This window comes from Scomber scombrus, chromosome 14, assembly GCF_963691925.1.
Source record: "Scomber scombrus chromosome 14, fScoSco1.1, whole genome shotgun sequence".
NCBI lineage: Eukaryota > Metazoa > Chordata > Actinopteri > Scombriformes > Scombridae > Scomber > Scomber scombrus.
Window position 1 is genome coordinate 22,276,478 of NC_084983.1, and position 27,032 is coordinate 22,303,509.

Sequence of the window (27,032 nt, forward strand, 5' to 3'; positions counted from 1 at the left end):
CATCATCACAGCAACAGAAATGCTATGTGTGATATCAGAGATCTTGCGTCCCAAAAAGAAAAAGAAAAAGACAGCAAAAATGATTTCGTATATTCTGGAAATTAATTTACAAAGATATGTTATAATTTTAGGTGGTTTCACAATCAGTATAACTGAAGTGACCTCTGGTGTACATATTTAAACAGCAACACAAAATAGTTAAAACTGTCCGGCCGAGCTGGGCCACATGTAGGGTTTCAGAGAGCAGTGGCTCATCTACACTTCCTCCACAGGCTTTTCTTGATCAGGTTCCACTACACAGCTTTGACTTTCTGTGTTCATGTTTACATACAATGACATTTGCCATGTCATCCTATTGGTCAACTTCAAGGAACGGGTCAATGTAGATGTCAAACTTGCCAGGAAAATACAAAAAATTCTGACATGCTAGAGTATTCATTGAGGTGCCGTCACCGCTGTGGGACGCCGTATCCCTGTTCTTCAATAATGGCACACTACAAGGCCCGTTCTTCGTTCTTAACATCCATAATCGGGCTTGGCGCTTGAAATTTGTCGGCGACAACAAAATTGTATCAAAATCGACCTGAATCCGTGTAATCTAATCCCGACATTACAGTATGTGTTTAAAAAACGCTGTTTGGCCACTGTGTCTAACTTTTTTTGGCTTTTAAAATTGGTCTGACATCCAATTCAAGGCAGCACAGAAATGTTTTACAACTGTAAAATCAGATTTTCTGATACCTGCAGATACCCTGAGCTTACCCTCCACCAGCACCACTATTTTCCCTCCCCTCATTTCCCTCCAGGCTTGTTTCCATGTGAAAAGCACACACGCGTCTCTCTTCTTACCCCACCTGAAACAGAACCACTAACCTCTGTCTGCCTGTCTGTCTCTCATAGTTCTTCATCTGTCATATTCCACGCTCTGTCTGCCAGTCCACCTGTCTGTCTGTCATGTTTATCTGCCTGTCTGTCATGCTGGGGGCTGCTCTCGTCATGCTTTGTGAATGCTAGCATGTTATCAGCGGGGCGAACAGGAAGATGGGCTATATCCCTGTAGTCCCACATGCAAACAGAGAAGCTACATAATGCTTAGCACAGAAGAAGTGAAATGCATCCAGCATCTAGTATATTTGTAGTGTTAAAAGCATGTGGAAATTTAGCCAAAAACCTAAAACTATCTCAAATTGCTTGAAATTTTTAAAATTAAAAAAAAAAATCCTAGAAAATGTATATTACCATTGTTATGCCCAATTGACAGTATTCATGATTATATCAAAGTATCATAAAAAGAACAAATTACAATAATATATGGCATGCCTAAAAGCCTCTAAATAGTGTTTCAATTAATTACAATATCATCCAGTTAGCATTAATCACCATTTATATGACCAAGATTAGGATTTGATCTCACTCAGTGAGTATCAAGAGTATAACTACACCTAATAAATGTCCATTGAATACTCATGACGCATAGAATAAAACAATTCAAGGACAAGTGCAATAAGACTTGTCATCAGGCAGGGAAAAGTTATATGCTCTGTATAAACACAGATTGCTGAAGGCGTGGATAATAACTTGGCAAGACCATGATCTGCTCTTGTTTTTTAAATTTCACACTAAGTGAAACCAGACTTTCAGCAGGAGACAAGCTGTTTTCCATTCATAATTTATCAGTTCTGCAAGGCTTTTGTACAACTACCTTGCCTGAACTGCGGCTTTAAGCCATAGTTGGAGACCTCTGTTTCTAAGCTGATTTAGTGTGGCTTGTAACAGTAATGCTGTTGGTAATGTTAACCTTTATAGACGTTGGCGAGGGGAGCAGTTGTAACACAAGCTTTTTGTCTCTTCCGTGGCAGTAAATACAACACATAGGCACGCTGATAACCGTACTTCAGTCAGAGTCACAGGGTATTCAACACTGACAAACGCTGACATTAACTTCAGTGCTCTAAACTGAGCGGCTACATCTATGTACTGACACTCTCCACTCACACTGGGAGAGTTATGTTACAACACAGATACCCACACTCAGCTATTCTCTCAAAGGCCAAAGGCTGGCCTCCCTGTATTTTATTGGAAGCTATCTATGCTTACATCCCACCTGCGTTGTCACACGTTATATAGCCACGAGGCCCCACCTCACACAGACATTTGCTGCCCACCCTCCCATATTCACCACTCCTCTGTTGGATTTTTGTAATGTGCTGGAAGGGAGGGTCCCAGCAGAATTTGAGGTTGTACTCACCCTTTAAACTTGTGGTGAAACCTGCTCCATCCTATCTGAAACACTTTCATCAGTTTTTTAAAGGCTTTTCCACACTGACAGAAATTCAAAAACTATGATTTGTTGTGATTTTTTTTCTTTTTCTTTTTTTTGGTAAAAAGTTGACTCATTTTAAAAGAAAGGATTAAATCTTATTGGCTCAACAGGAACTCTTATCACACTGTGTACTGTGTAAACCTCCTCTCTGGCCCTTAAGATAACAGGATTTCCACTTTATCAAAATCAAAGGAAGGACATGGTGGTGAAACCAGGTTTTTGTTGTTGGTACATTTTGTTACATTTGTCCTAGATTAATGTTTTTGATTATTTTTCTACTTTCAACCAGTTCTTCTTATTCATACCCACCTGTGTGCACACATTTATATGCACATAATCACAGTATTCTGCAGATGATCTTTCTTCATCTTTGAGAAAAAGACACTGGCACACGAACAAGACTAGGGTCAAGAGTGTACAGCCGTGCTAGCAGCTCTGTGAGGCTGTACTTTGACACAACAGTGCTTTGAGCTTAATGCCAACATCAGCATACCACCATGTATGTTTAGCAGGTATGTTGTTGCAGTCAAAACTATGCAAATGATGCAAGGCAAAAATGTGCCTCTTGTTCTGACCATAAACTAAAGTATAAGCCAAATGATTGGACAAACTGAAAATTTTACCTGATGATGGCACTACAGAAGGAGTCAGGGGATTGCCAAATAGATTACATTTATCCCAAGGGGAACATAAATGTGTGTATTACATTAAACGGCAATCCATCCTACAGTTGTTCGGATATTTCATTCAAAACCATAAAAACAACGTCACCAAAGAGTCAGTAGGATTAATCCTCTGGGCACCATGAATATTATTAAAACAGTATTAAAAATATTTCTGTCTGGACCAACAGGCTGACACTGTCATCCCTACACATACACCCCCCCACACACACACACACATACACGCACACACACACACACACACAGAGTATTATTGTTATGCAGGAAGTGCACCGCATTTAAATTCTGGCTCAAACCGAACCGTGACAAGCTGACAGTGGTTAGTATTGGCCTCTCTGATCTGCTCTCAGCAAGTGTGTGTATGTATGTGTGTGAGAGTATGAGGAAGACAGATAAAATAAGGACAGAGGAAGAGGAGGATGAGAAGGGACAAGAAGGTAATAGGATAAGGGGAAGAGTGGAAGAAGAGAGAAATGGGAGTAGTAACGATGAGAGAGAGAGAGAGAGGAGGAGAAAGTGTATGTGAGAGGACAGAAGATAGGGAGGAGAGAGGGAGGAAAAGACAGTAGGGGGGGAGGAAAAAAACCTTTTCACATTGCACTAATGAGCTCAGGTAAGAAATGGGACACAGTGGCTACACACACATATACTCACGCTGCAGTTCAGTGCACCTAGAAAGAGGGGAAATTAATCACACACTTCAAAAAGACGAATCCCCTGGTGCTTTTGCACCTTCTAAACAAGAGAGGGAAGAGGTTTGGAGGGAAGGAGGGAGGGATGGATAATATTGCAGATGGAGAGGAAGGTAACATCAGCATGTAAAGACAAAAGAGGGGGAAAAAAGCTAAGATCTGACCAAAAAAAGTGTTTAAAATGGTTTCCACTGCTGATAGTTGGATTTGTGCTGAGATTACAACCTGCGGGGGGAAAGCTTCCACACATTCAAGCAGAGCCTGCAGGCGTCCTTGAAAACCCAAAGACTAGTTTTGCTCTTTTTTCCAAGCTGTAGAACATATAAAAGAACAAGATCAGATTAGGAAAAATGTGGAAAAATGTTGAAAAATGGTCCCCGGCAGATTAGAGGATAAGATGGCCCTCCTGTCAAAACAAAAAAAGAAAGAAATTAAAATGTAGGAGTTCTGTGAAGAAGCGTTCCCTCTGGGAGCTCCCTGAAAGATCCCTGAAAGATCCCTTGATGCTAATGGCCTCTGCAATTTCAGCAACTACCGTAAAATAAATTAGAAAAAGGGGGAGACATGTCTGTTAGATATACCTGCACTCTTTTATAATTCCTCTTCATAAAAAAATGCTTGTCACCTTTACACTAATTGCACATGTCAGATTTTAGTTTGACCATGTTTCAGTAGGGTCACATTACACTTTAATGCCAGGTATATTTGCATATTTTTCACACATTTTTGGTGCGATTTTCATCTGATTCACACTTCAGAGTTCATACTTGTTCAGCTTGTGAATGTGCACAGACGGCCAATATAAACACTAATGCACTGTTTGGCAACGGACTGTCATTATTCTAGTGTTTTTCATCACTATGTTTAGTACAAAATCACACCACCGCTATTTATTTATTTATTTATTACTTGCATCAGAACCATGACATCATTCCCCTTTTCAGACTTTGTGGGGGGGGCAGTTTTGTTTTATGAAAGACTAATGTGATAACCTTTAAACTCTGACAGCAGGGGTTCAGAATTGTTTTACAGTAGCCATTTTTGTCCTGATAGTATAAATCAGGAAGATCAGGAACTAAATGTAGGAACTAAATCAAGAGCTATTTTTAGAATTTTAGTTTAAAACACTCAGAAATCAACTTAAATTATCAGCAGAATATTTAGAAATAACAGTTTTGATGTTATATCAAAGACGTCTGCGTATTGTGTTACAGAGATATCAACTGAAGTTAGCATGCCAACCAACAAGCCCCAGCCCATCCTGTCTCATAATATCACTTTGTACCTCAGGGATGATAGTGAGTGATTGTAGCATCCAGTTTGCATCACTGCACGGCAGCAGTGGCAGAGATAGCTACAGTACTGTAAGTTTCGCTGTAAGACTGAAAATGTGTCACTTAATTCAGTTTTAATATTTTTTCAGGCAAGAAAGTAACCATGTAGATTCCAAGATCTGTGCAGCACTTAAGTAATTTACTGCTGGCTCTAATGTCTCGGAAGTATTTTGATATCTTGACGACACCATAGCACAAACAAAGAGTCAGATGAAAACTAATAAAATCTAGATTTTTGTTAAAATTCATGGTTAGCAGAGAAGATTTTTTTTCATACGATGCACAATCGTTGTTTTCAGGCTCCGAACACAGTAGACAGGAAGGATGTTGGCTTTGTTTCTGGTGTACAGATACAGCAAAGCTTAGGGAAGCTGCAGTTGCTGAAGATGAAACAGCCTTTCTTCCACCCTTTTACACCATGGCAGTTTCCTTGAAAGAAATTAAGTAGCTGTGAGGATGTCCTGTCAACCTCTGACCTCCTTATGAAAGGTTCAATTTGTTTGATTGCGGGTGTCTTGAAAATCAAATATAGAAATTAAGCAAAAATCTATTGACCTCTCAACGCTTATGACTTTAACACAACTAACATGAACAAAAATGCCAACTCTGCCAAAATTCCCTCAAAAACCGTTCTTCCAACTTTAGTTTCAAATGGGTCACAGTCACATGCGTGCAGTGCATGTTTTGAGGCTCAGAACAGTTTGTCAAGCTCATAAAACCATTACAAACTGCTGCCGTTTTCATTCTACATAACTTCTAACAAGAATACACTTCCTACTTTCCTTTTAACCCTAGCAGTGATCCGGCATGGAAGTGGAAATAAAACCCCTCCACTTTTTTCACATCTCATTCCATCCCATTTCATCTTCCTGATCAGCATTCGTGCTGTCAGTTTCCATAACGTTCCCACATGGTTCATTCTTCCACTTTTTTCAGTCATGAACATACTGTACAGCACAAATGTCCCCTTCCTCATTCTTTCACTTTTCTGTACTTTTAAACATTTTAACGCAAGTATTGTACTCCTACTGAACTATACTTTCACACTATCTCTCTTCTGTTTTGCTCCTTCAGTCTTCATTCACACACACACACACACACACACACACACACACACACACACACAGACACACACACACACACACACAGGGGTCGTCTCAGTGTGAAATCTCTCTCTGGTCTCTCTCAGCTTCATTCATGCATGTCCTGCTCCTCCGTGCTAAAGCAAGCATGAGGACAGCCCACTGCTGGCTATGACAGCCACGGACACACACACACACACACACACACACACATATTTAGTAGGCGTATAGGCATGTTGTACTGACCAACACACACACCGATTTAAGTCTATTCTGTACACTACAGAACAGCTAAGCGTTCACTTAAGAAGCAAAGTTTTGTGGGTTTTTTTACAGATTTTTACCGATCTAACAGGAGGAACACATTTTCAAAAGCTTTACTTTGAATATTATAGTAACAGTAAAAGGTTCTTGAAGCTTACATAAACTTTACTATGGCAGCTGAAGATACTTGTCCTTTTTGTTCCTTGAGTGAAAATATGTGCGACGTGAGTGAGAGCCTTAATGTGATTCATCCATGTGATTGTATTACTTTTTTGGATAAGTGTAAGCAAGGTAACTGTTAATTATTTATCCAAAGGACTAAAATGGACATGTTATTCTTTGTCTGGTGTTTCTTTGTAGTTACCAGTTACAGCCTCAGGTGCATCTGGACTGGAGTAGCACCGACCCTGATTTGCACAAAGAAAGGCTCTTTTAATGCCCAGTATGAACATAGGGAATGATTACAGAGAAGACAACCTCTTTCAAAGTTTATATGGGCACCTGATTATTGGTTTATGGTAGACTTGAAGAATTCCATCATCCATGTCGACTATTTCACCCTACGGTGACTGCAGAACAATACACACGCATGTACAGTGAAACAAATAAATTCCACTTTCCTAAACCCCAGCATAACTGTAATAAAACTGCATGTGCCACCTGCTGTACAAATCCACACACACACACACACACACACATAAACATGATACACAGCAGCAGGAGAGTTAGTGAGCCGTGCAGTCAGGACTCTGTGTTTGTGTAAACAGCAGGAGCCTGTTACAACAAGACATCCCAACAATACAGGCTTTCCATGTTATAGAATGAGAGAGAGAATGATTGTTTATGTGAGAGTCAGTAGAGTGTGACTGCATGTGTCTGCGTCGTTTCCTTACATGCTGTGTGTGTCTGTGTGTGCAGACAGGCCAGGACTTTTGTCTCCCCCTCCTGGCAGTGAGAGTAAAGGGGGGCACCCCAAAAGTCAGGCACACAGAGAGGGCCGGTAAAAACGCCCAAAAAACTCTTTTTTAACGGTCGATGAGCTCACCAGGATTTGTCCCAGATTGCCAATGGCTAGTATACCACTGGCTGTAACCTACTGTTGCAACTGTAAAATGCTGGATAAATACTTTTGAGTGTCACACAACCTCTGTGAAATGACTTGTTTCACTATCAGAATTCGGTCTATTTGGTCCAAAAACATTTAGAAAGTCTTAAAGAGCCACACGATTGATGGCCAAACAACCAGCACGGGAATGTTACACCTGACATGAGATTTATTTAATACAGAGAAATGTACCTGGCAGTGATAGGCTTAAATGCACAGTTGAGCAATAGTCTGTTTTATTTTGCCTTTAAGTACCATTGTGCAAAGAATAAGAACAGTTGAACAAGAACAATAAAAGACTGGCTGCCATCATTACACGCAAAATACAGGTTATAGTACACAGCTATTGACTGTCAGTACCAGATGCTTCCAGTTTAATAATCCACTTCAATACAGATAGAGCAGACAGGTTTGCTCACTAATTGATCTGCTGCTGTTTGTGTTTCTTTATAAAACATCAGCAGCAGACATCTGCAGACTGCTGCTAGCTAGTGTTAGCTACCCGACTTTACAATGTAGAATCTGGAGACTGTTCAGTCGACTACCAGCGTTTCGACGCTTGTAACCAAAGTTGATACCTCGTCAACTAACACAAACAAGATCAGTGTGCACAGTCATTTACAGTCTTTCCTTCTCGTAGATGCGACCATTAAATTCGCTATGAGATAACCAGACAGCTCGCTACCTGGAGTCATGACAGGACATAACAAAAAATCATATTAATTCTATACATCGCCCAAATCTAGTTTGAGTGTTCATTAAAAATCCAGTTAATTTGAATAGTCACTGTGATTTAGCATGTCATTAAACTGTATATGATTAAACTATTACATTTTTAAGTTTGGTGATACAGCTTCGCTTTAATTAGCCTCTGACATCTAATTGAGTAAAATCTGTATAAGGTGTATAATGAACAATGTACAATGATTTTTATAAATGCCAATATTGGATTTCCATCAGTTTTCCATTTCTATCAGTTTGTGGATGCTTCTCTTGTTCTTTTTGCCAACTGGTAGATATGCCAACTGGTAGCTATATAAACAACATAATGTAAATGTACAATATGTTGATATCTCACACAACTTCAACATACAGTGACATTAAAATCTTGGCTAAGTTAGTAGCACTAGTGTATTGGACTCTATTATACTGTCAGGTGTTCCTATCTTGTATTGTATCGTGTACATATCAGTGTTTGTTGTGTTACCTGCCACACTCCCAGCTGGATGGAGCGGGTAAGGTCTCCTGGAGTGAGAGGACAGCTCGCAGCGGGGAGGCGCTCGGCAAGGCTCTGTTACATGTCACACAGTGTGCGTGTCAGCATGCTCCCAGACCTGAATACCAACACGCAATAGGTGTATGTGTATCTGTGTATATGTAGTATGAGCGTAGTCTTTTGCCTAAAAGTCAGATTGTGACAGAATATCTGACAGCGTAGCAGTTGTGTTGTTTTTCTTTCCAGAAAGTCAGAGAGGTGGACAAGACATGTTTTTTTTTTTGCTGTTGTTTTTTTACTGACATTCACAAAAGAATGAATTCTCAAACATACATTCACACACACATATAACTGGGAACCCAATGACTAATCTTTTTGTGTTTTTAGGTTAAATGAGCTGAGCTGTTCATCAAGGCTCATGGGCCCTGAGTCTGACAACCTCAGCCAAAAACTTTAACTAGAATACTAAGCAACCTTGCTTAAGGGAAGAATTAATTGGTCGATTCCTTATTCTCTTATGTCTTTGTAATTATGAAGTTTCCAGACTGAGAAGCAAAAATATTGTTCTTATCTGACAGACATCTTAACGAACCAGCTGTTTGATGCATCAGAGTGTGAGTAAGATCCACATTTTACTTAAGTTTTCAAAGCTACATGGAAAACCTTTTTTTAAGGGCATTCCTACAGATATAAGCCTTTTACTCAAAGCGACAGAGTAAACCTCTTCATGTCCTGGTAATGTGATTTTTGGGCCGAATGAGTCGCTGTTTGAGGCAGTTTACACCCTCACACCAGGTCACGTTCTCTCTCATGCAACCACAAATTGGCTTACAGCTGTTATAAAGCCTTTGAGAATGAAGATGATGATTCACTTGGCATGATATCTGTATGAAAACATTGTTTCAATCAAAACATGAACTGTAAGCTCTGGAGGTGCTGTGACACAACACAACACAATCAAGAAGAGTATCTCTAACGTGTGCAACCTCTTTTTCTGTCCTGTGCCCTGTCAACTTTTCTTGTAAAGAATTGTAATGTTTACATTCACTGCTATTCACCTAAACACATTGTCTATATCCTTGAAGCCTGACAAACATGTCAAATCTATTTCCTTCTTCGGGAAACTTTAGCAAAGCCATTTTAATATCTATTTTAAATCCTGTACAGTTTTAACCCATGTTAAATAGCTAGCACTCTTCTTCTTCCCTGAATTTGATAACGAATTGCTGTTTTTTGGGGGAATTTTTTGGTTTGTTACAGCTGCAACTGTTGGTCAGTAGAATCGGACGAAACCAATAACAGAATGCATATCAATGTACTTGACACAAACAAATGGGGACCCACTGATTAAGACAGTGCTCTGTAGCATTATTAGTGTTTATAAAAAAAACTCCACAGAGTATCTTTAAATTCATGTCTACCAGAGAGTTCTCCCCAAACTGTCCTTCTGCTAAACCTTCTGCTGACAGACTGATGTTATCTTGCAAAACTAAACTCCGGTCCAGTTGTAGTGAATAAAACAGTTTCCTGACAACAAGTAATCTAACCCAAGAATTGATAAGTATTGATAATGACCAAGGTTTCTTTCAGTTTTTGAGTCATACAGCATTTTTTAAGTGATGAGCTACTGATTTATTCCATTGTCCAAGTAAGGAAATACATATGAATATAACTATTAACCTATAATTAACATATGAATATAACTATTAACTTATTTGCATTGTATTTCTCCAACTTTGATATTAATTGTATGATGTTTTCTTACTCAAATTCCACCTAAAAGAAAGAAGTGTCCCACACTCAATGACAATGTGCAGCTAAATCACGCTCAGTTTGAGTAAATAAATCAACCAGAATCCTTAACCTGAGCCCATCTTCTGTGTCTCCCTGCAGAGAAAACCCAAAAGGGAGAAAAGAGGAAGCAGAATGGAGTGAAGGAGAAAGGGAAGGAGAGAAGGAAGAGTAGCCCTGAGAAGAAAAAGGAGAGATGGAAGTCAGAGAGCGGCTCCCTGCTTAAAGAGCTAGGTACATTGTGTGTGTGTGTGTGTGTGTGTTTGTGTGTGTGTGTGTGTGTGTGTGTGTGTGTGTGTGTGTGTGTGTGTGTGTGTGTGTGTGTGTGTGTGTGTGTGTGTGTGTGTGTGTGTGTGTGTGTGTGTGTGTGTGTGTGTGTGTGTGTGTGTGTGTGTGTGTGTGTGTGTGAGTGAGTGGGTGTATGCCCTGCAGTGTTTGCAATGTTTCCAAACTGATCAAATGCACCTCATTGGCTGAACATATGCCTGTGTGTGTGTGTGTGTGTGTGTGTGTGTGTGGTGTGTGTGTGTGCATGTTTGTTTGTGTGTCCTTTTGAAAGATCCTGCTGACAAAAGGTTGCAGCACATTCATAGCTTTGACGCATCAATAATTTATTTGAAGTAGTGTTTTGAAATATCTTTGCACAAGGACAAAATGCAATAACAAAACAGCAAGACATTATTAAAGTTGGAAATCTCATAGTAATTTTATTTTATTTTGCCCTGATAATGACTTTATACGTTGAAACTTTGGTTTAAAGAAATTATTGATGCATTAAGAGTGCTGCAACCTTTAACAAAATACTGTTTCATTCTTCTGTGGTCAGCATCCTTTCAATACCAGTGTACATCTTCCTTTTGTTTTTTGTTCCACAGACTTCATGCCTCCATCATCAATGTTGTCATACATTTTCTGTGTGTTGCTCAAGTGTCAGATATGATGGTAAAGTCTTTGATAGGAGTTGACTGCAGCTCATCTCAGCAGGTCTGATCCGATACATCTGATAAATGTGTTCGCAGTTTAATGTTCTCCCTGAGCAGGACAGGGGAGCTACAGAGAGAGTGGACATCAAGGCCAACAAGGCAACAATAAAAATGTCATTCCCTGTAAATGATGCAGACCCCGGTAAATTTTCTGTAACAAATAAATCATCTTGCTTTAGCCTGGTGAACATTTTGAAAGCCACCTTATCAAACAGTAGAAAAAGCTAGTCAGCCAGCTTTTTGCCCACTTTCTGTGATATACAACAACAAAGACTTCTGAATATGCTTGGCTCTGGCTTGCAGCCTCTCCATAGCAGCCTTTGATAAGACTTGTGGGTATTGTAGTATATATTTCATTACAACATACAGTACCCAACTAACAGAGAAAGTAACATGTGGCCACTACATAAACCTATAGTATATTTAAAGGAAATCCCATAAAAAGGCAAAAACGACAATATTTTGGTTTAGTCAATATTACAACTTCCCCTGACCTGTCTGTCACTCTGTGGGCCTCAGGCTCCATTTGTTCCTACTAAAGATTAGTCACAAATACGTAGTTTGTTTTTTAAAAAGAATGTTAAATCATTTCTTGAAATAGCTGGGCTCTTTTGTACTGTGTTTTGGATACACAGAAAAATGCTTGTTAGTACGATCAGCTCGTTGTTGGTTTTGGTTTTTTGTGGGATTTGTATTTGTTACCAATAAATATGTCAGCAGGAGGTTTTTCTTGTTTGGTGTGAAGTGATATTGATGTTAATGTCAACAAAAGACTCTACAACAGCTTATTTCCAGAGCCAGTGGCTTTCTTCCACTTTTCACTATCCAGAGTTAATGTAAAATTAATTTGCAAAAGCAGTCAGTGGTGAAATATCATTGTTACGACCCCAAGCTGCTCTTGGGTGAGAGGGGAGTAACATAAATAAAACGAGCTGAAGAATCTGAAGAGTCTTAGTGTTCAGTCTTGAAATCTTTTATTGCCAAATGAGGACCTTAAATGAGGACGTTAAATGCAACATCAGGGAGAGACTTGGCCAAAATAACAAACAAACGAGCCCCGAGTAGGAATAAAAACAATACTAAATAAACTACCCAAAAAGAAAAATGACTATTCTAAACTTCCTGACAACACAAGAAAAACAGGAGAAAAGGGGAACATAACAAAAATGGCAGCTCTTCCCTACTTGGTTTACTGGCAAGGAATTAAAGGTTGTTACAATTCAGAAACCACAGGTAACAATCTTAAATGAATGAATGAATGAAAACTAACAGCAAAATCACTGTTTTTAACCAATACCAGATGACATCAGGCAAAAGTAGTTCAAAGAAAGTGTTGGTAAAACTGAAAAGAAAGAGAAAGCACAGCTCTGTCCATGCTAATCTTTGTCATTAATGAGGCCTGTCACTGCCAATCCTAATCACTGGTGAAGTGAGGATGGATGGTAATGGTTGTCTGTCCCCTAGAAGGTGATCCATTCCACGCTACTGATCATTACAGCTACACATGATGCTCAGCACGAGATGACTCGAAAGACAGATATTAAATGGAAATTGAGCATGCAGATTATACGTATTTAGATATTTATTCATAGCATTGACAATTTACAGGCATTTAGCTGCCACTCACATCCACAGTGACTTGAAGTGAACCAGGAGATCCAGGCTCAGTGTCTCACTCGAGGACAAGCTGTTGATGGACACACATTGGCGGCTGTGGTGATTGAATTTGTGGCTTTTAAGTTGTCAACACGAGACAAGCCACCTACCTGACTACTGAGGTGCAAATTAACGTTCCAGTGCTCAGACATGCTCATAAAGTCAAAAAGATACTCTACTCTAAAGCAGTATGTCCATCACTAAGCAGGGCAGGAGGTTTGTTCCTAATATTCCAGAGCAGAAGTGACATATTTAGCCTGGAGAAAGCCATGAGTAACTATTTATTGTGGCAGAGAGGTTGAGTTTCTCAGGAAATAACCCAAGTACATGTTAGCGAGTGTAAAAGTGTGCTGACTGATGTGTTAAATCAGGCGCAGATACCAAAGCCTCTCTATACAGAAACATGGGAGTTTCACATTTTAAATTGAACATCTTTCCATCTGTTCACGTCCATCTATGTACAACTCCATCTGTATTCATTTAGGTGGACAGGCTTGTTTTAAAAGTTGGCCCACACCGACGTTTCTGCAGCGACTGTAAAGTCATATTTCCTGACATCCTGAAAACATCCTCAGTTTATTTTTTCAGATGCGGCTGCTTCATGGGACAGTAGAGCTGTGACAGTTTGATGAGAGCTGGTGCTGTCGGTCATGGCAGAACCAGAGCGCACTGTCAGGATCAAACACGGTTTTTCCTCTCCTTTCAGGTTATATCTTTCAGGCAATCAGGTTTTGGTTTGGAGATGTTTCACTCCAGAATTACACAAGCCGTTCTGAAAAGGTGACAACCAAGCATCTGAAATGATAGTGTAAAGAATTTTCTTTTTAACAACAACAAAAAAACAGTGGTGCTTTTAAGGAAAGTAGGAAACCTTATATTTAACCAAAAAACAGCCTTTGCACCCAAGATATTGTATTATAAGCTTCACTGGCAGATTGAGTCCCCTAAAAAAACATCTAAAGAGACTTTTGTGCCCAAATGAAAGTGAAAATTATCAATTTGTTGATATTTGATTAAACTATAAATCTTTTTTTTTCTTCTTAATGTGCAAGAAAACAAAACACTTATTAACATGCAAACATAGAACAGAAACACAAAGTAGTGATATACTGTATATTTGTGTGGGTGCATAAAATGAAAAACAAAGTCCTCCATATCTTCCGGCTTCCTCTTAAAAACAAGCTCCTCTGCTGTGAATAGCCTCTATATGTAGGACATCAAGTGGGTGGATGTGTATCATTACATAATCCTTGTTTATATGTATCCAGATCTAATAAGTTATGAATATTCCTGCTATGACATTGTGTAAAACAATGTGGGCTGCACAGACAATTAAAGAACATGATTAATATCTGAGAGCCTAAATGAAAATGAGTTCTGATGACTAATTGTGCTCTGTGATATAATTTATCCTTTAGTCTTTATGTGTATGAGTAGAAGCTGTTCACCTATATGATGGATAAGACCTGTTATAATTTAATGCTGAATAGATATTCAAAGATAAATTCTCATCTCACTTACCTTCCTCCCTTTCACCACTGAGAAGTGAGAGGTCAAGTCAGCAGAGTCCTACATCTGAAGACTAATTTGTCTATTTATGATGGGGAGTTGCGACATGCAGACCAGACAACATATAAACACTGATACATGAGAAGCATTAAAAATACATCGGCAGGACATCTTGGTTACAGCAGCACTAGAGTGACATGTTAAGTGTGAAGGGCCCGCTCTCTTACTGTGATCTCAGAAAACGAACATGACAGAACATTGCTCAAAGCTTAAAAAAAAAAAACACCTAACAAAGACTCCACGCTGTCATCAAAGGACAAAAACTAGAGCTGCTCTGTTGATACTGGAACGGGCTTTGAGTTTGCAGGATTATAGCACTTTGGTAGGAATTATATACAGCTAAACTTAACCTCACGCTATTGTGAACATTTCTGCAGCCTAAAATCCATCCATACATCCAGAAAGCTTCAGTATAGACTTGGAGGAGTTTTGGTTTTGTGTGTCAGCTGCTGCCTTGAGTTTTGACAGAGAGGTTTGTCATTGAAGGTTGAATTTCTTGCATAAATGTGAAATAGTTGTGTTTGTTTCTGGGCTATAAGCTGGGCTTCAGATTACTTCAAATGGATCCCGCTGTCTTACCTCACCTCAAAAGGGAATTCCAAATTTTTAGCAACCAGGAGTTTACTTTGGTAGTTTTGACCATCTTAACTGTTGGTTATCAGTGGTGGGAATTTTTGAGAATCTCACAAGTTAATTCAATTTGATTCAGATTGGTCTCTCGATTCAAATGTGGTTTTTGATTTTAAAGTTCTTTCGACAGGGTGCCAGGCCAATGTCTCGTGTTTTTAGTCTACTAAAATAGAAACATCACCGAAAACCACACCAAAAGTTTTTATATTGGGATTTGTTTCCAATTGCCGCCCCCCCCCCCCCCCCCCAGATATCTTAGGTGGGTGAGTAAAATGTTACCATTACAAGCAGGAATGATCAAAACTACGAAAATAAGACCCACAAAAATGTAATTTCCCAAAAGATGCAAACCTACATTGAAATATTCTAGTATGATGATTTAATAGTTTCTGTGCTCTGATGGTGGTCTGAATGAGGTTTAGATTGTATTTCATCTTGATAGGAGTATGACTAAATACCAGTGGGAGGGTTATGTGGGAACTGAAATGGTCATCATACATCTGATCTGTACAACCACATATGTGTAGTATGTATTATATAGAATATTATAGGTCCAAAATTTTATCTGGATTTATTTCTTATAGAGACGTTTTTCAGCTGTTCACCCACACATACACAGTGGCTATCAGCTGTGACGCAGGACTCTCTCTCATTTCCTAATTTAAGCTGAGCTGAGTGTCACGGAGTGTTTTCCCTTCGAAGTGAATGTGATCGATAAACAGAGAAGTATAACGCAGGACAGGAGATGTACAGAGCAGACAGGAGAGTCGTTTGGCTCTGCCTCACTTGCTTCCTGTTATGATTTTATCTCCCTCTCCTCTTCTATTTATCTCTTTCAGTTTTACCCCCTCCTCTATTTCTCCGTTTTTCACAGTGCCTCTTTCTCTCTCTCTCTCTCTCTCTCTCTCTCTCTCTCTCTCTCTCTCTCTCTCTCTCTCTCTCTCTCTCTCTCTCTCTCTCTCTCTCTCTTTTTCTGGCTCTGTGTTATAACACTCTCTCTTTCTGTTTATCTTTTCGTCTTTTCTTCTCTGTGTTTCCACCTGACTGCTGGGGGATAAGGACTGCAACTTGATGTTGAATAAATGCCCGGGAATCATCACTCACATTGTGTTTCCATGACAAACAAGCCCTTCTGTTTATATGACGTGCTTTTGTTGTGTGCAACCGTATCATTTGTGTGTGTGTGTGTGTGTGTGTGTGTGTGTGTGTGTGTGTGTGTGTGTGTGTGTGTGTGTGTGTGTGTGTGTGTGTGTGTGTGTGTGTGTGTGTGTGTGTGTGTGTGTGTGTGTGTGTGTGTGTGTGTGTGTGTGTGTGTGTGTGTGTGTGTGTGTGTGTCAAGCCATCTGTTCTCTGTCGGGTCTGGTCCTGACTCCCAGGGCTTTGTCTTCCTCTCTGTGTTCTGGGATCAAGAAGACAGACATGTACCATAACTCCCTCTCAGATGTACTGTCCCCTATCCCCACTGTTTATTAGTGGGGTCCATATGCCAGTGGTGATTGGAAGGGAGATTATTTTTAAATTGTATTGGCGATAACCTCACAGGCACAGAGTGAGTTTCATCCTGAAAGTTAAGATCAATAAATCTCATTTTAAAAAATATAATCCAAAACTAAAATGTACATCCTATAAATGGAGTTTTTTCAATGACAAGGTGACTTATTGCATTCCAGTCTTCCAAACCTGGTTCAACATTTCTTTAAACAAGCCACTGTAGAAATTAAATATGACTCCCAAAACCTGCTGAAGGTTTATTCGATAACAGAAATTTGATTGCCTGAGCAGCTGTTATGTTATTCCATCTTGAGAGGCAAAACTCAAGGACATTTGAGCAAGTTTATTCCTCAGCAATCAAACTTTGGTTGAAATGATGAAGTAAACAAATCACCTGCAAGTCTGCGTTGGACTCATGACAACCTTAACCCAAGCAAATACCCTTTGAGCCCTGCCAGACTGCACTGATTTGTGATTTGTGGAAGTTCAGCAGATGTATGATATAAAAGTATCAAATATAATAATTAAAAGTAAGAAGGGGCACATCAGAACAATATAAAAACACAAATCAGATAAAAACTATGCAAGCCAAGACAAAACTTAAGCTGTGTAGATACAGTATAATCCCTGCAAAGCTGAATTTAGAGGGGGTTTTGAAAAGTGGTTTTAAGGGAGATTACATAGATCTCATTTCAAACTGAATGACCACTGAGTTTCCTAAAGAGATTCAGTATTTTTATTCTAGTGTGAACACTCACCACGCATTGTAACAACCCTCTGTGCTTATAGTGACCTTAAAAGACACAAAATTCCAAATTAACTGTGATATTAAATCTTACTGAAACTTTATTTATTTTTGGCCGTGACTCTAGGGATGGCAAGTACTTGGTCCAGGCTGAAGTACCTCAACAACTATCAGATGGATTGTCATTAGATTTTGCACAGATATTCATGATCCACAGAGGATAAAACTGACCAACTTTGGTGATTCTCTTTTCCTCCAGCACAACCATGAGGTTGACATTTGTTGTTTTGAGTGTTATATCTCAGAAACTGTTGGATGGATCGTCATGAAATTTAGTACACATGTTCATGTTTCCCTCAGGATCAATTGTAACTTTATGATCCCTTAACTTTTAGTGGCACAGTCAGGTCAAAGTTTAATTAGTTTATGGCGAAATACCAGCAAAACTAGTAAGTCCCATCCGCCTCAACTGTACTTTGTGTTTTGTGCTAATTAGCAATCATTAGCATGCTAACGCACTAAGCTAAGACCATGGCTGTATTAAGAGAGGCTCAGCCTTGCTGCCAATTTTTAGTGGCCATTTATGGTATTGCAATGGAAAAAATCCCTTATGACCCAAACAAGAATTTAACCCCCAAAGACCACCAATATAAAAGAGGCATCTATAAAATAATAGACTCTTTGTTTTATGAATTTTACACCACAAGGCTGTCATATTTGTAAAAGCTTCAGAGAGCCTATAAAAGCAATTTTAAAATTTGTGATTTCATCCCAATGTAAAGTCATTGACCTGAGTGGGAACTGATGGACAGGGCCAGCAGGGGGGAAAACTCTTAAAGCAAAATTTAGTGGGCCCCACAGTGCAGATGCAAACCCAGAAGTGAGAAAACTTGTTTGGCTTATGTGCTATGCAATCAATTATCATTTGATTGAATAGGCACCATCTTTGAGTCCAGTATCCAGTTCCTATAATACATTCATTGCTAAGACAATGAACGAGGTAAACATTATACCTGCTTAACATCATTAACTCATCGTGAGTATGTTGGCATGTTGATATAACAGTGTTTAAAGTACAACCCCCATCACAAATGATACTTTAACAGACATTTAGATAATACTGCAGCGAGGAGTCCTAGAGAACAACCCAGCTGAGCTGAGGTGACATAAATGTAACAAAACAAAAACCCTTTAAAATACCAGTCTTAATTTGATCATACACTGTTAATTATTCAGTGATGCTCTTTGCATATAAGGTATTTTTCACCATAAGTGATGATTTCCCTGTTTGTTGTGACCACCTTTTTTGTCCAACCTGTTTTCTCTCCGTGTTACTGTAAAAGCAACAGAGTCTTCAGCTCTTAATAAATAAGAAAAGTGCCCTTCGCTCACAATATGAAGTCTTGGCTGCAGTGCATTCTCATGTTTTCTGGCTGCTATTATTGACAATATTGGTAGCTCTGTGTCCTGCATGATGGCCTTTCGCTATATTATTGCTGAATTTCAGTGCAGAAAAGCCTCTCTAGAAAGAAGCATGTGCTCTTTCATTCTGACTGAAAGCCAACAGGCTCAAAAATCCAAGGTTGCATCGTTTTAGTAGCCGTTCTAATCCTGTAGATGTTAAAGGTCCTGTAGCATTGAGTTAAAGTAAAGGAAAGAAACCCGGAAAAATTTAACATTTCCTCATTATACTGTCTGATACAATACAATAAGAGACAGTTAAAAGTACAATGCTGCTTTTGTTGTAGAGAACAACTGACAGTTTCATTTCGGTTGATACAGGCTGAGCTTTTTATTCTGCTGCCATTATTGTGACCTCGTCTGTGATTTCATCCCTTTTTTTTCAAGTATTTAGTTCACTCTTTTCTCTCTGTTGTACTTCTTGTCTTTCCTTTATCGCTCTGATGGGGCTTTAGATCGCTCTGTTGCTCCTCCTTTACTATGTCTTAGTTTCTCTCTTTTTTATCTGTGTCTTTCTCGTGGAGTTTCCAGAGAGACGGTTGGCACCCGAGAACAATCATCAGACTGTAGTGAGGGCTTTAGACCTCGCAACACACACACACACACACACACACACACACACACACACACACATTCTCTCATGCACAGGCCTGGTCTTGGCCCTGTCCTGCTGTTAGTGAATTCCTTACCCTGCACTGCCTTAGCAGCGCTGGCTAGCAGATCACTGCTTGCTGCTACAACATCAGCTGTTCTGTAATGCCACCCTAGGGCTTTTTGTTGCAATGAGGCAGTTAAGTGAGCACTTGCACCAAGGCCAGCTGTTCCACAAACTGCTTTAGATGGCTTTAACTGCACCGAGACATTTGGGTGAATAGCATTAGCCCACAGTAGCATTCGCATGGGCTAACAGGTATAGCGTCGAGATTAGCATCAGATGTGGTAGACGGAGGAGGAGGAGCCAGCATCGTCATCTGGTTTAAAAGATACAGCTCCTCTATCAGTGCTCTCCCTCTGCAAATGAATATTGTTTAGATGGCAAGTTTATTATCAAATTAAACTCTATTACTCTTGGGGATGTTTGTCCTCCAGCATGTGACAATTTTATTATTATCATTATTTATTCATTCATTCATTCAAACCTTTAAGGCTCAAAAATCAATTATGTTTAGATACATAGTTAAAAAAAGAAAATATGCAAACTTAAATAGATCAAAAGTGAACAATTCTCAGTGGAAATAGTTGCACACTGGGGTGAAGTGGTGTCCAGAGTAAGCGGGAGTGTCAGTGTTGAAGATGAGTTGAAGATAATCCTTTGTTCCATTAGTTTTTTTGGCTTTTGCTATATATTTTCCTGATAGAGTTAATTAAATACATTAAGAACAATCCCCAAATATGTTTTACCCCTCTGTCTTTTGAAAGAAATATTCTTCCCACAGACAAATTTATATCTAACCCACCCTTTTAAGATCCTGATTCCTTAACCTTCAGGTCCCAAATGTGAATGAACAAGCACAAGAGAAAAGAAAAAGGGCTGTAATGTCAGGATGTCCAGTATTTGATGGAATTTGAACAAAGCCACAGACTACACAGTTTGCTACCCTCCTCTGTCTCAACTCTGCTTCTCTTCCCCCCCCCCCCCCCTCTTCACACTTCTTCACTGTCTCCCTTTTTTCCCCTCCGTCACCTATTCCCTCCCTCAGTGCTCTACTGACTCCTGCAGAGACATGCTGCGTCATGGAAACGACTGCCTCTGTGTGTGTGCGTGTGTGTGTGTGTGTGTGTGTGTGTGTGTGTGTGTGTGTGTGTGTGCGTGTGCGTGTGCGTGTGCGTGTGTGTGTGCGGAGGATAGCTGGTGTTAAAGCCACCCTAACAGCACCTCCTGCTGTCCTGCTTGGCAGATCATTATAGGCACTGAAGATTTACTGGGAGTCTGCAAAGACAGTCGAGAAAAGAAAGAGAGAAAGAGGCTCAGACAGGATAAATCTGCATGCACACAGTCCATTTTATAATGTGCTTCTGTGCAGGTTTTTTGTCAACATTATCGGCAGCTCTCATATGCGGTTGTTAAGAGGCAGTTGTTCCCTAAGGTGGATATGACAGAGTCCCAGTGTTCTTGTGCAGAGGTTAATGGTTGTTCCTGGCAAAACAAGAAAGCTAAATTTCATTATTATTCCATTCACTAGACGATACACCCTCTGGAGTTTAAAGTCATTTTGATTTTGCTGCACATAAAAATTTGCCTGCAGTCATAGCTCTTTTTCTGAGTGGTCTAAAACAACTAAAGGTTGATTTTCTTTAGCACAAGATTTTAAACAAAATACAGAATTTTCTCCAGAGGTTGCAGCTCCACTTCTGGATGTTCTATGGACATTATGAACTGATGGGAATTTAGGCAGTTTCTATGTTGTTTCTATGGGTTATAGGTATTTATGAAAATTAAGAGGAGGCTGGTTTTAGTAGAAATTTGTGGTGTGTGTGGTCTTCCTGTTCACTTGCCGTAAACACCCACTTTGTAAGAAACCAGATTCTTATCAGGGTTTCTTGGTTGCATCTATCTGAGGTTCCATCAAGAGAACAAAACATTGTCATTTCTTCTTAGTAGTAAGTTCCAGTAGCTGGTTCAGTCTCAAATTTGGGTAAAAATATCACTTTAATCCCCTTTCTATTCTTTATTAGCACTAAACGATGTATAAAATATTTAGGTAGTCCTTAAGAGAAATATTCCACATGTAATCTATCCGTCAAAACATATGAGTTTGTTATATATAGAAAGTATATATGTATATTAAGTTATTTATAACTTTTGTTAGTGAAAATTGTCAAAATTAAATGATTGTAGAGCATTTCACTCATGTTCAAAAATGGGATTTGACACAGCATTCAGATTTGATGAAAGGCTATCAAATGAAAGGATGTGAGGAATAAAAGACAACTAAGCCAAAATGTGGGCACCCTCTTCTGTGGGAACAGAGGAGAAGAAGTGTATGAGCCGATGGATCCCACCCCCATCCTCTGTTCTCTTCTTTTCGAGCGTCTCTGTCTTTACTGCATTGTGTATGAATCTGTGTGTTTTGTGTGTGTGTGTGTGTCAGTGTGTGTCAGTGTGTGTCAGAGTAAGAAAGACTAAAATGCCACAGACAGACACACAGTGCTTTGGCAGCACTTTCACAGCCCACAATGATAGAAAAGGAGCCATGAAAATCTCCTAATTATACAGACACACACACACATTTAAAAGGAGGGAGCTTTGTCTGTAGCCTCCCACATACACACACATATTCAACACACACTCCTGATACACACAGTCCTGTACACAGACCAGAGTGTGGAGAAAGCGGTGCTGGGAAGGAGACAGGAAACAGGATTTCTGCTGTAAAATGGGTTTATATCTTCATTATTGATGAAGCCACAGAAATGGCATGTTTGGATTTGGAGCTTACTGGCTGCATACTGTTAACGTCGCTGGGAGACCAGAAGTTTCTCTTTTTTTTGACAAACCTACAGTGAGCTCTGTGTTTCTGTTTGTGATGCAATGAGACTTAAATACAATAAATAACATTTAGAGGTACCATGTGAGAGATTAACATCAATTTTGAGATGTTACTTAGCAATTTTGATTAGATTTGTTCAGTGATGTCGGTATAATTAACATTAGACAAACAAGATTATCACAGACGCAGCCTTCTCTTAACTTCAAATGTTTTCTTTCACCAATTCTTGATTCAACTGAGGAACCTTTGAAATTACTATATGCTTTATGCTGTTTTTACTTTCTGAACACTCCGACATGTCCTCATCTGCATCCTCTTTTTGGCAAGGAGACTTTGCAGGTTTTGCATGATTTTGTTATAGATTTGTGCTTTGACTGTTAAACTTGAGAAAAGTCGACCCAGTTGCTTCTCTTTCACATTCAAAAACTGTGAATGTGTTTCATAGCTAGTTTTTAACGGAAAAAAATCACAGCCCAATTATTACTATTTGAATTAAAGTGTCACTTCTGAATGGAGTGAACAGACAGTGAATTGAAGCTGTATTTAACAGATACGGGGATATTCAGGCATTTGGAGCTCCATTTGTGCCTTTTACTTCTTGACTTCATTTGAAAAACAATTACTTTCATCTCCTCATTCACTTTTAGAGCATCTTTTTTTAAGTATGAAAAATGTTCAGCGCTCCTTACCTGACTGCTTTTGTCTCTCTCCCCCTTTTCTCCATCTCTCTTTCTTCCCCTCATCCTTACCAATTTTCTCCTCTCTTTTTCTTTGCATCACTTGCCACTACTGTTCCTCTCTCTCTGTCTCTCTCTGTGTGTCTCTCTCTCTCTCCCTCTCTCTCTCTCTCTCTCTCTCTCTCTCTCTCTCTCTCTCTCTCTCGATATAATCTATAATCTGTTTCTCCCTGCATCCTCCTCTCCCTCTGCTTATGTCCCTTCCACCTCCCCTAGGTTTGTCAAAGTCCTTCCCATTGGACAACTCTTTGTTCGACAGCTGGCTCGCGCAGTCGGTCCAGATCACCGCTGATGACATGCTCAGCCAATGGGCTCTGGGTGCCCAACATCGGGACAAGAGTGGCAGCCTGCTCTCCGATCAGGTAAGGCTTCAGTAGCAGGAGGCCTAGAGAGTTACACATTGATTGTAATGTTGTGATAACTTACATACAGTAGATGCTACTTGGATAATGCAGCCATAGATTGAATTCAGTTGTGATTTAAAGTGGAGAGCAAGCTAAACTTCATCTCACTCTTAAAAGGGTCAGTGCATGCAGACAGTATACAGTTAAAAGAAGGGGTAGGATTATATTCAGCAGAGCTGCAGTCCAGCTCTTGGCAGTGAAGGAAAGCGCACATGGCAAAATTAAAAATCAGCAGCACAGTCAAACAGTTCATCACCTCTTGAACTGAATCCCAGTCTACTTCATCGGTGAAGTGAGCCAAAAAAAACAAAATGTCCTGCCTACAGACCTGATTGAGATGGACATCCAAAGTTAGGTGGATCAATCTTTGCAGGAAGTAAACTGTTTCCACTATCATAATCAACAGTATCAGCTCTTTCTGCTTGTTAACCTGCATGTTAACCAAGAAGAACATGACTTTTCACATATGTGCCTTTTCAAAATGAATTTCCCTCTAGCTTATGTTGTCAGTGTTTACAGTGGAGTAAAATGGGGCACTGCAACAGTCATAGTTGTGCACCACTTTTAATAACAAACTAACCTTAAAAGTCTGTCTTAAAACAATAGTCAGATGCTGAAATAAACACTGAAATATTTTTCTTGCTGCAATCATTCTTCCTGTTCATATTGACCATTAAGAGATCACTTTATAGTGCATTTTAAATGTAAGTGAGGGGGGGCAAAGTCCACAGCACTTCTTTTGTGTAAAAATGTATTTAAAAGGTCATTTGAAGCTAATACGATTCTTCAGTCGTCCACATTAGTCAAATCAAGTCAATGTCTTTCACAGTTAATGTATTCTTAGTGCCAAATTCTCTCCTTTTGTTATCCTTCTACTGCAGCCAGAAAGAAAAACACCGTCCTTCGACACACAAAGAGGGAATTTTATATTAAAAAAGACTAACTGTGAAAGACATCCACATTATTTTACAAATCTGATAGCTAAATCTTCAGATAAACTTTTAAGAAAAATTTAGCTCAAAGCGTAGAGTGTGGATTATATCCCCCATCTCACATTGTGATTTGTTTATCAAAGTGATCTTCTAATGATCATTATAAACGGGATGAATGATAACAAGAGGAACCTGTGCCAGTGTTCACACAGTGATTGATGTTTTAAGGCAGCCTTGAATAATTGTGAACCTTCTTCTTTTAACACTTAATTTATGGACATATCCTACTGTATGAGTTATGCTAGCCAGGATATGGTGCATGGTGTACAGTAGTTTGCTGAGATAATCAGATCATTCTAACATAGATTAGAAGAAAAGACTCGAGACTTTTAGATTGAATCTTCCTATGAGTCGAGTTTTAAGTCTTGGTCACATCTCATTGTGGGTTGATCAGTTGAGCGAGAGAGCTGATGGTCGGAGCAGAGCTGCACTGTGGCTGACCTGCTGTTCTCCTGAGGAATGTACTGTTTGTGTATTGATTGGCAGGGGGCTCCAGCCAGAATACATGCTATAACTTCATTGTTTAGGGACAAGAAAATAACAGGAACACAGTCATTTTTCAATAAAACAAAATGAGATTTTGATATGAAAACATGATATCCCGATGGTGAGAAGTCTTTAAAAGGGCAATCACAATAATGTGGTTATTGTTTCACAGTGCAGCAGAGAAAATTAGACATTTTATAATAATAATAAACATAAAATAACAAATTGCCACGTAAAATCTTTTAGACTACTTTGACTTTGTCTTTTGCTCTTTTGTTCGACAGAAAAATCCCACTGTTGCTCACATCTACTGTTGAGCAGCAGTTGGAAATGTGGGTAGGTGGTGGTGGGTGGGGAGTTTCTGTTCCAAAATATTGCAAACAAGAATGTGAGGTTTGAAAACCAGAAACCAGAGTAACAGCCGAGTTAATTGTTGTATTGATCTACGACCAGATTTCCAAATATAGCATGAACATTTTGTGTAAAACTTATTTATTGCACCTTGAAACATGAACTGCTTTCTTTTCTTCCCCTCTGATTTACTCTTATTGGCCCTCCTTTTAATTCTCATCCTCTCATCTCCTGTCTCCTCTTTCCTTTCCTCTCCTTACCTCTTTCTTTTCCTTTCTTTCTGTTAACCTTTCCTCGCCTCCTCTCTTGTTCTCCTCTCATGCAGCTCCTGCAGGGCGAGGAGAGCCTGCTGAATCTGATGATGGAGAACTCCATGCAGTCCACCTGGAAAACGCCCCAGCTGGGCCGCAAACCACGAGGGGGCAACAAGCCTCGTGCTCGTGGACATCAGCAATCCACTGCCCCCGCCCAGCCGGACGCACTATTGTCTGCTGCAGCAGCCTCTGCCGCTAGCAGCCCTTCCACTGCAAAGAGCCTTTGGGCGAGTGTGGTGGAAGAAAAGCCCAGTCAAGCAGCCCGCAAAGGGGAAAGGCCTAGGTGCTCCTCCAAGAGCCTACACCACCACCACATTCATCACCACCAGACCAGGAGCTCTGACCTGCAAAGGGACCCGGCACCGCAACCACCCATCTCCAAAATGGATTCTTGTCACATCTCGGAGGACCGTGGCCCATGGGACAGCATCCACACTGGGAATGGTGTTGCATCAGGCGCAGGACCAGGTTTTAGTGCAAGCTCGTCCCCGTATCCAGCCTCCAGCCCAGGAGTCACGGTGCCCATCACAGGGGTGGTCCTTCGTGGCAGCACCCCACGGCTCCGTCTGTCCCGCCAGGGTAAATCCAGAGGGAGGGGCATCAGTGGAGGTGTAGCGGAGTCCATGGACCTACCCTTCACAGCAAAAGACGTGTCCCTGCTGGACACAGCTGAGACTGATGGGTATTTCTCTGATGGCGAGCAGAGCGATTTGGACACACGCTCTGGTGGGCGCAAACTCCGCTTGCCGCAGTTGCATTCTGGGAACGAGGACCTGCTGAGAAGGAGCGTGCTGGCATCCTAGAGAACTGAGACTCAAACAAACACACACACACACACACACACACACACACACACACACAGTTATCCAAGCAGAATCCCAGTCTTTGAGTCCCGCTGACTAATTGTTTCTCCATCTGTGCCCAGTATACAATATACAAAACATGGCTGGATGGCTTTGTTCAACCAAATCCCTGTCATGTTTACCAGTGGAAAATCTCTTCAGCTCTTACCTGCTTTGTTTTTTGGGGGAATTTGAATGTAGCTGTTTGTCTGTCGTACAGTAAAAAGCTTCTCCACGGGATCCGTAGTTTGTTAGCTCACCACAAGATGCGATACGTTCAGCAAATAGGAAATGAACATTACCTTTAGTCTTTTTGTTTGTTTGTTTGTTTGTTTGTTTTGTATTTCAGATTAATTTTGTTTCTGGGCGTTGAAGTACCCAGTTCTGGCC

General features: G+C 40.0%; 1 protein-coding gene across 1 annotated transcript in view; it reads left to right on the top strand.

Moving 5' to 3' along the window:
* The window catches only part of jade2 (jade family PHD finger 2), a 186,587-nt gene extending 159,984 nt beyond the window's left edge, over positions 1 to 26,603 (top strand). The window contains exons 12-14 of the mRNA XM_062433828.1: positions 10,593 to 10,724; positions 23,470 to 23,615; positions 25,812 to 26,603. Of these exons, the coding sequence (XP_062289812.1) occupies positions 10,593 to 10,724; positions 23,470 to 23,615; positions 25,812 to 26,603 (1,070 nt within the window). The remainder of the gene's footprint in view (positions 1 to 10,592; positions 10,725 to 23,469; positions 23,616 to 25,811) is intronic.
* The last annotated feature ends 429 nt before the right edge of the window (positions 26,604 to 27,032 follow it).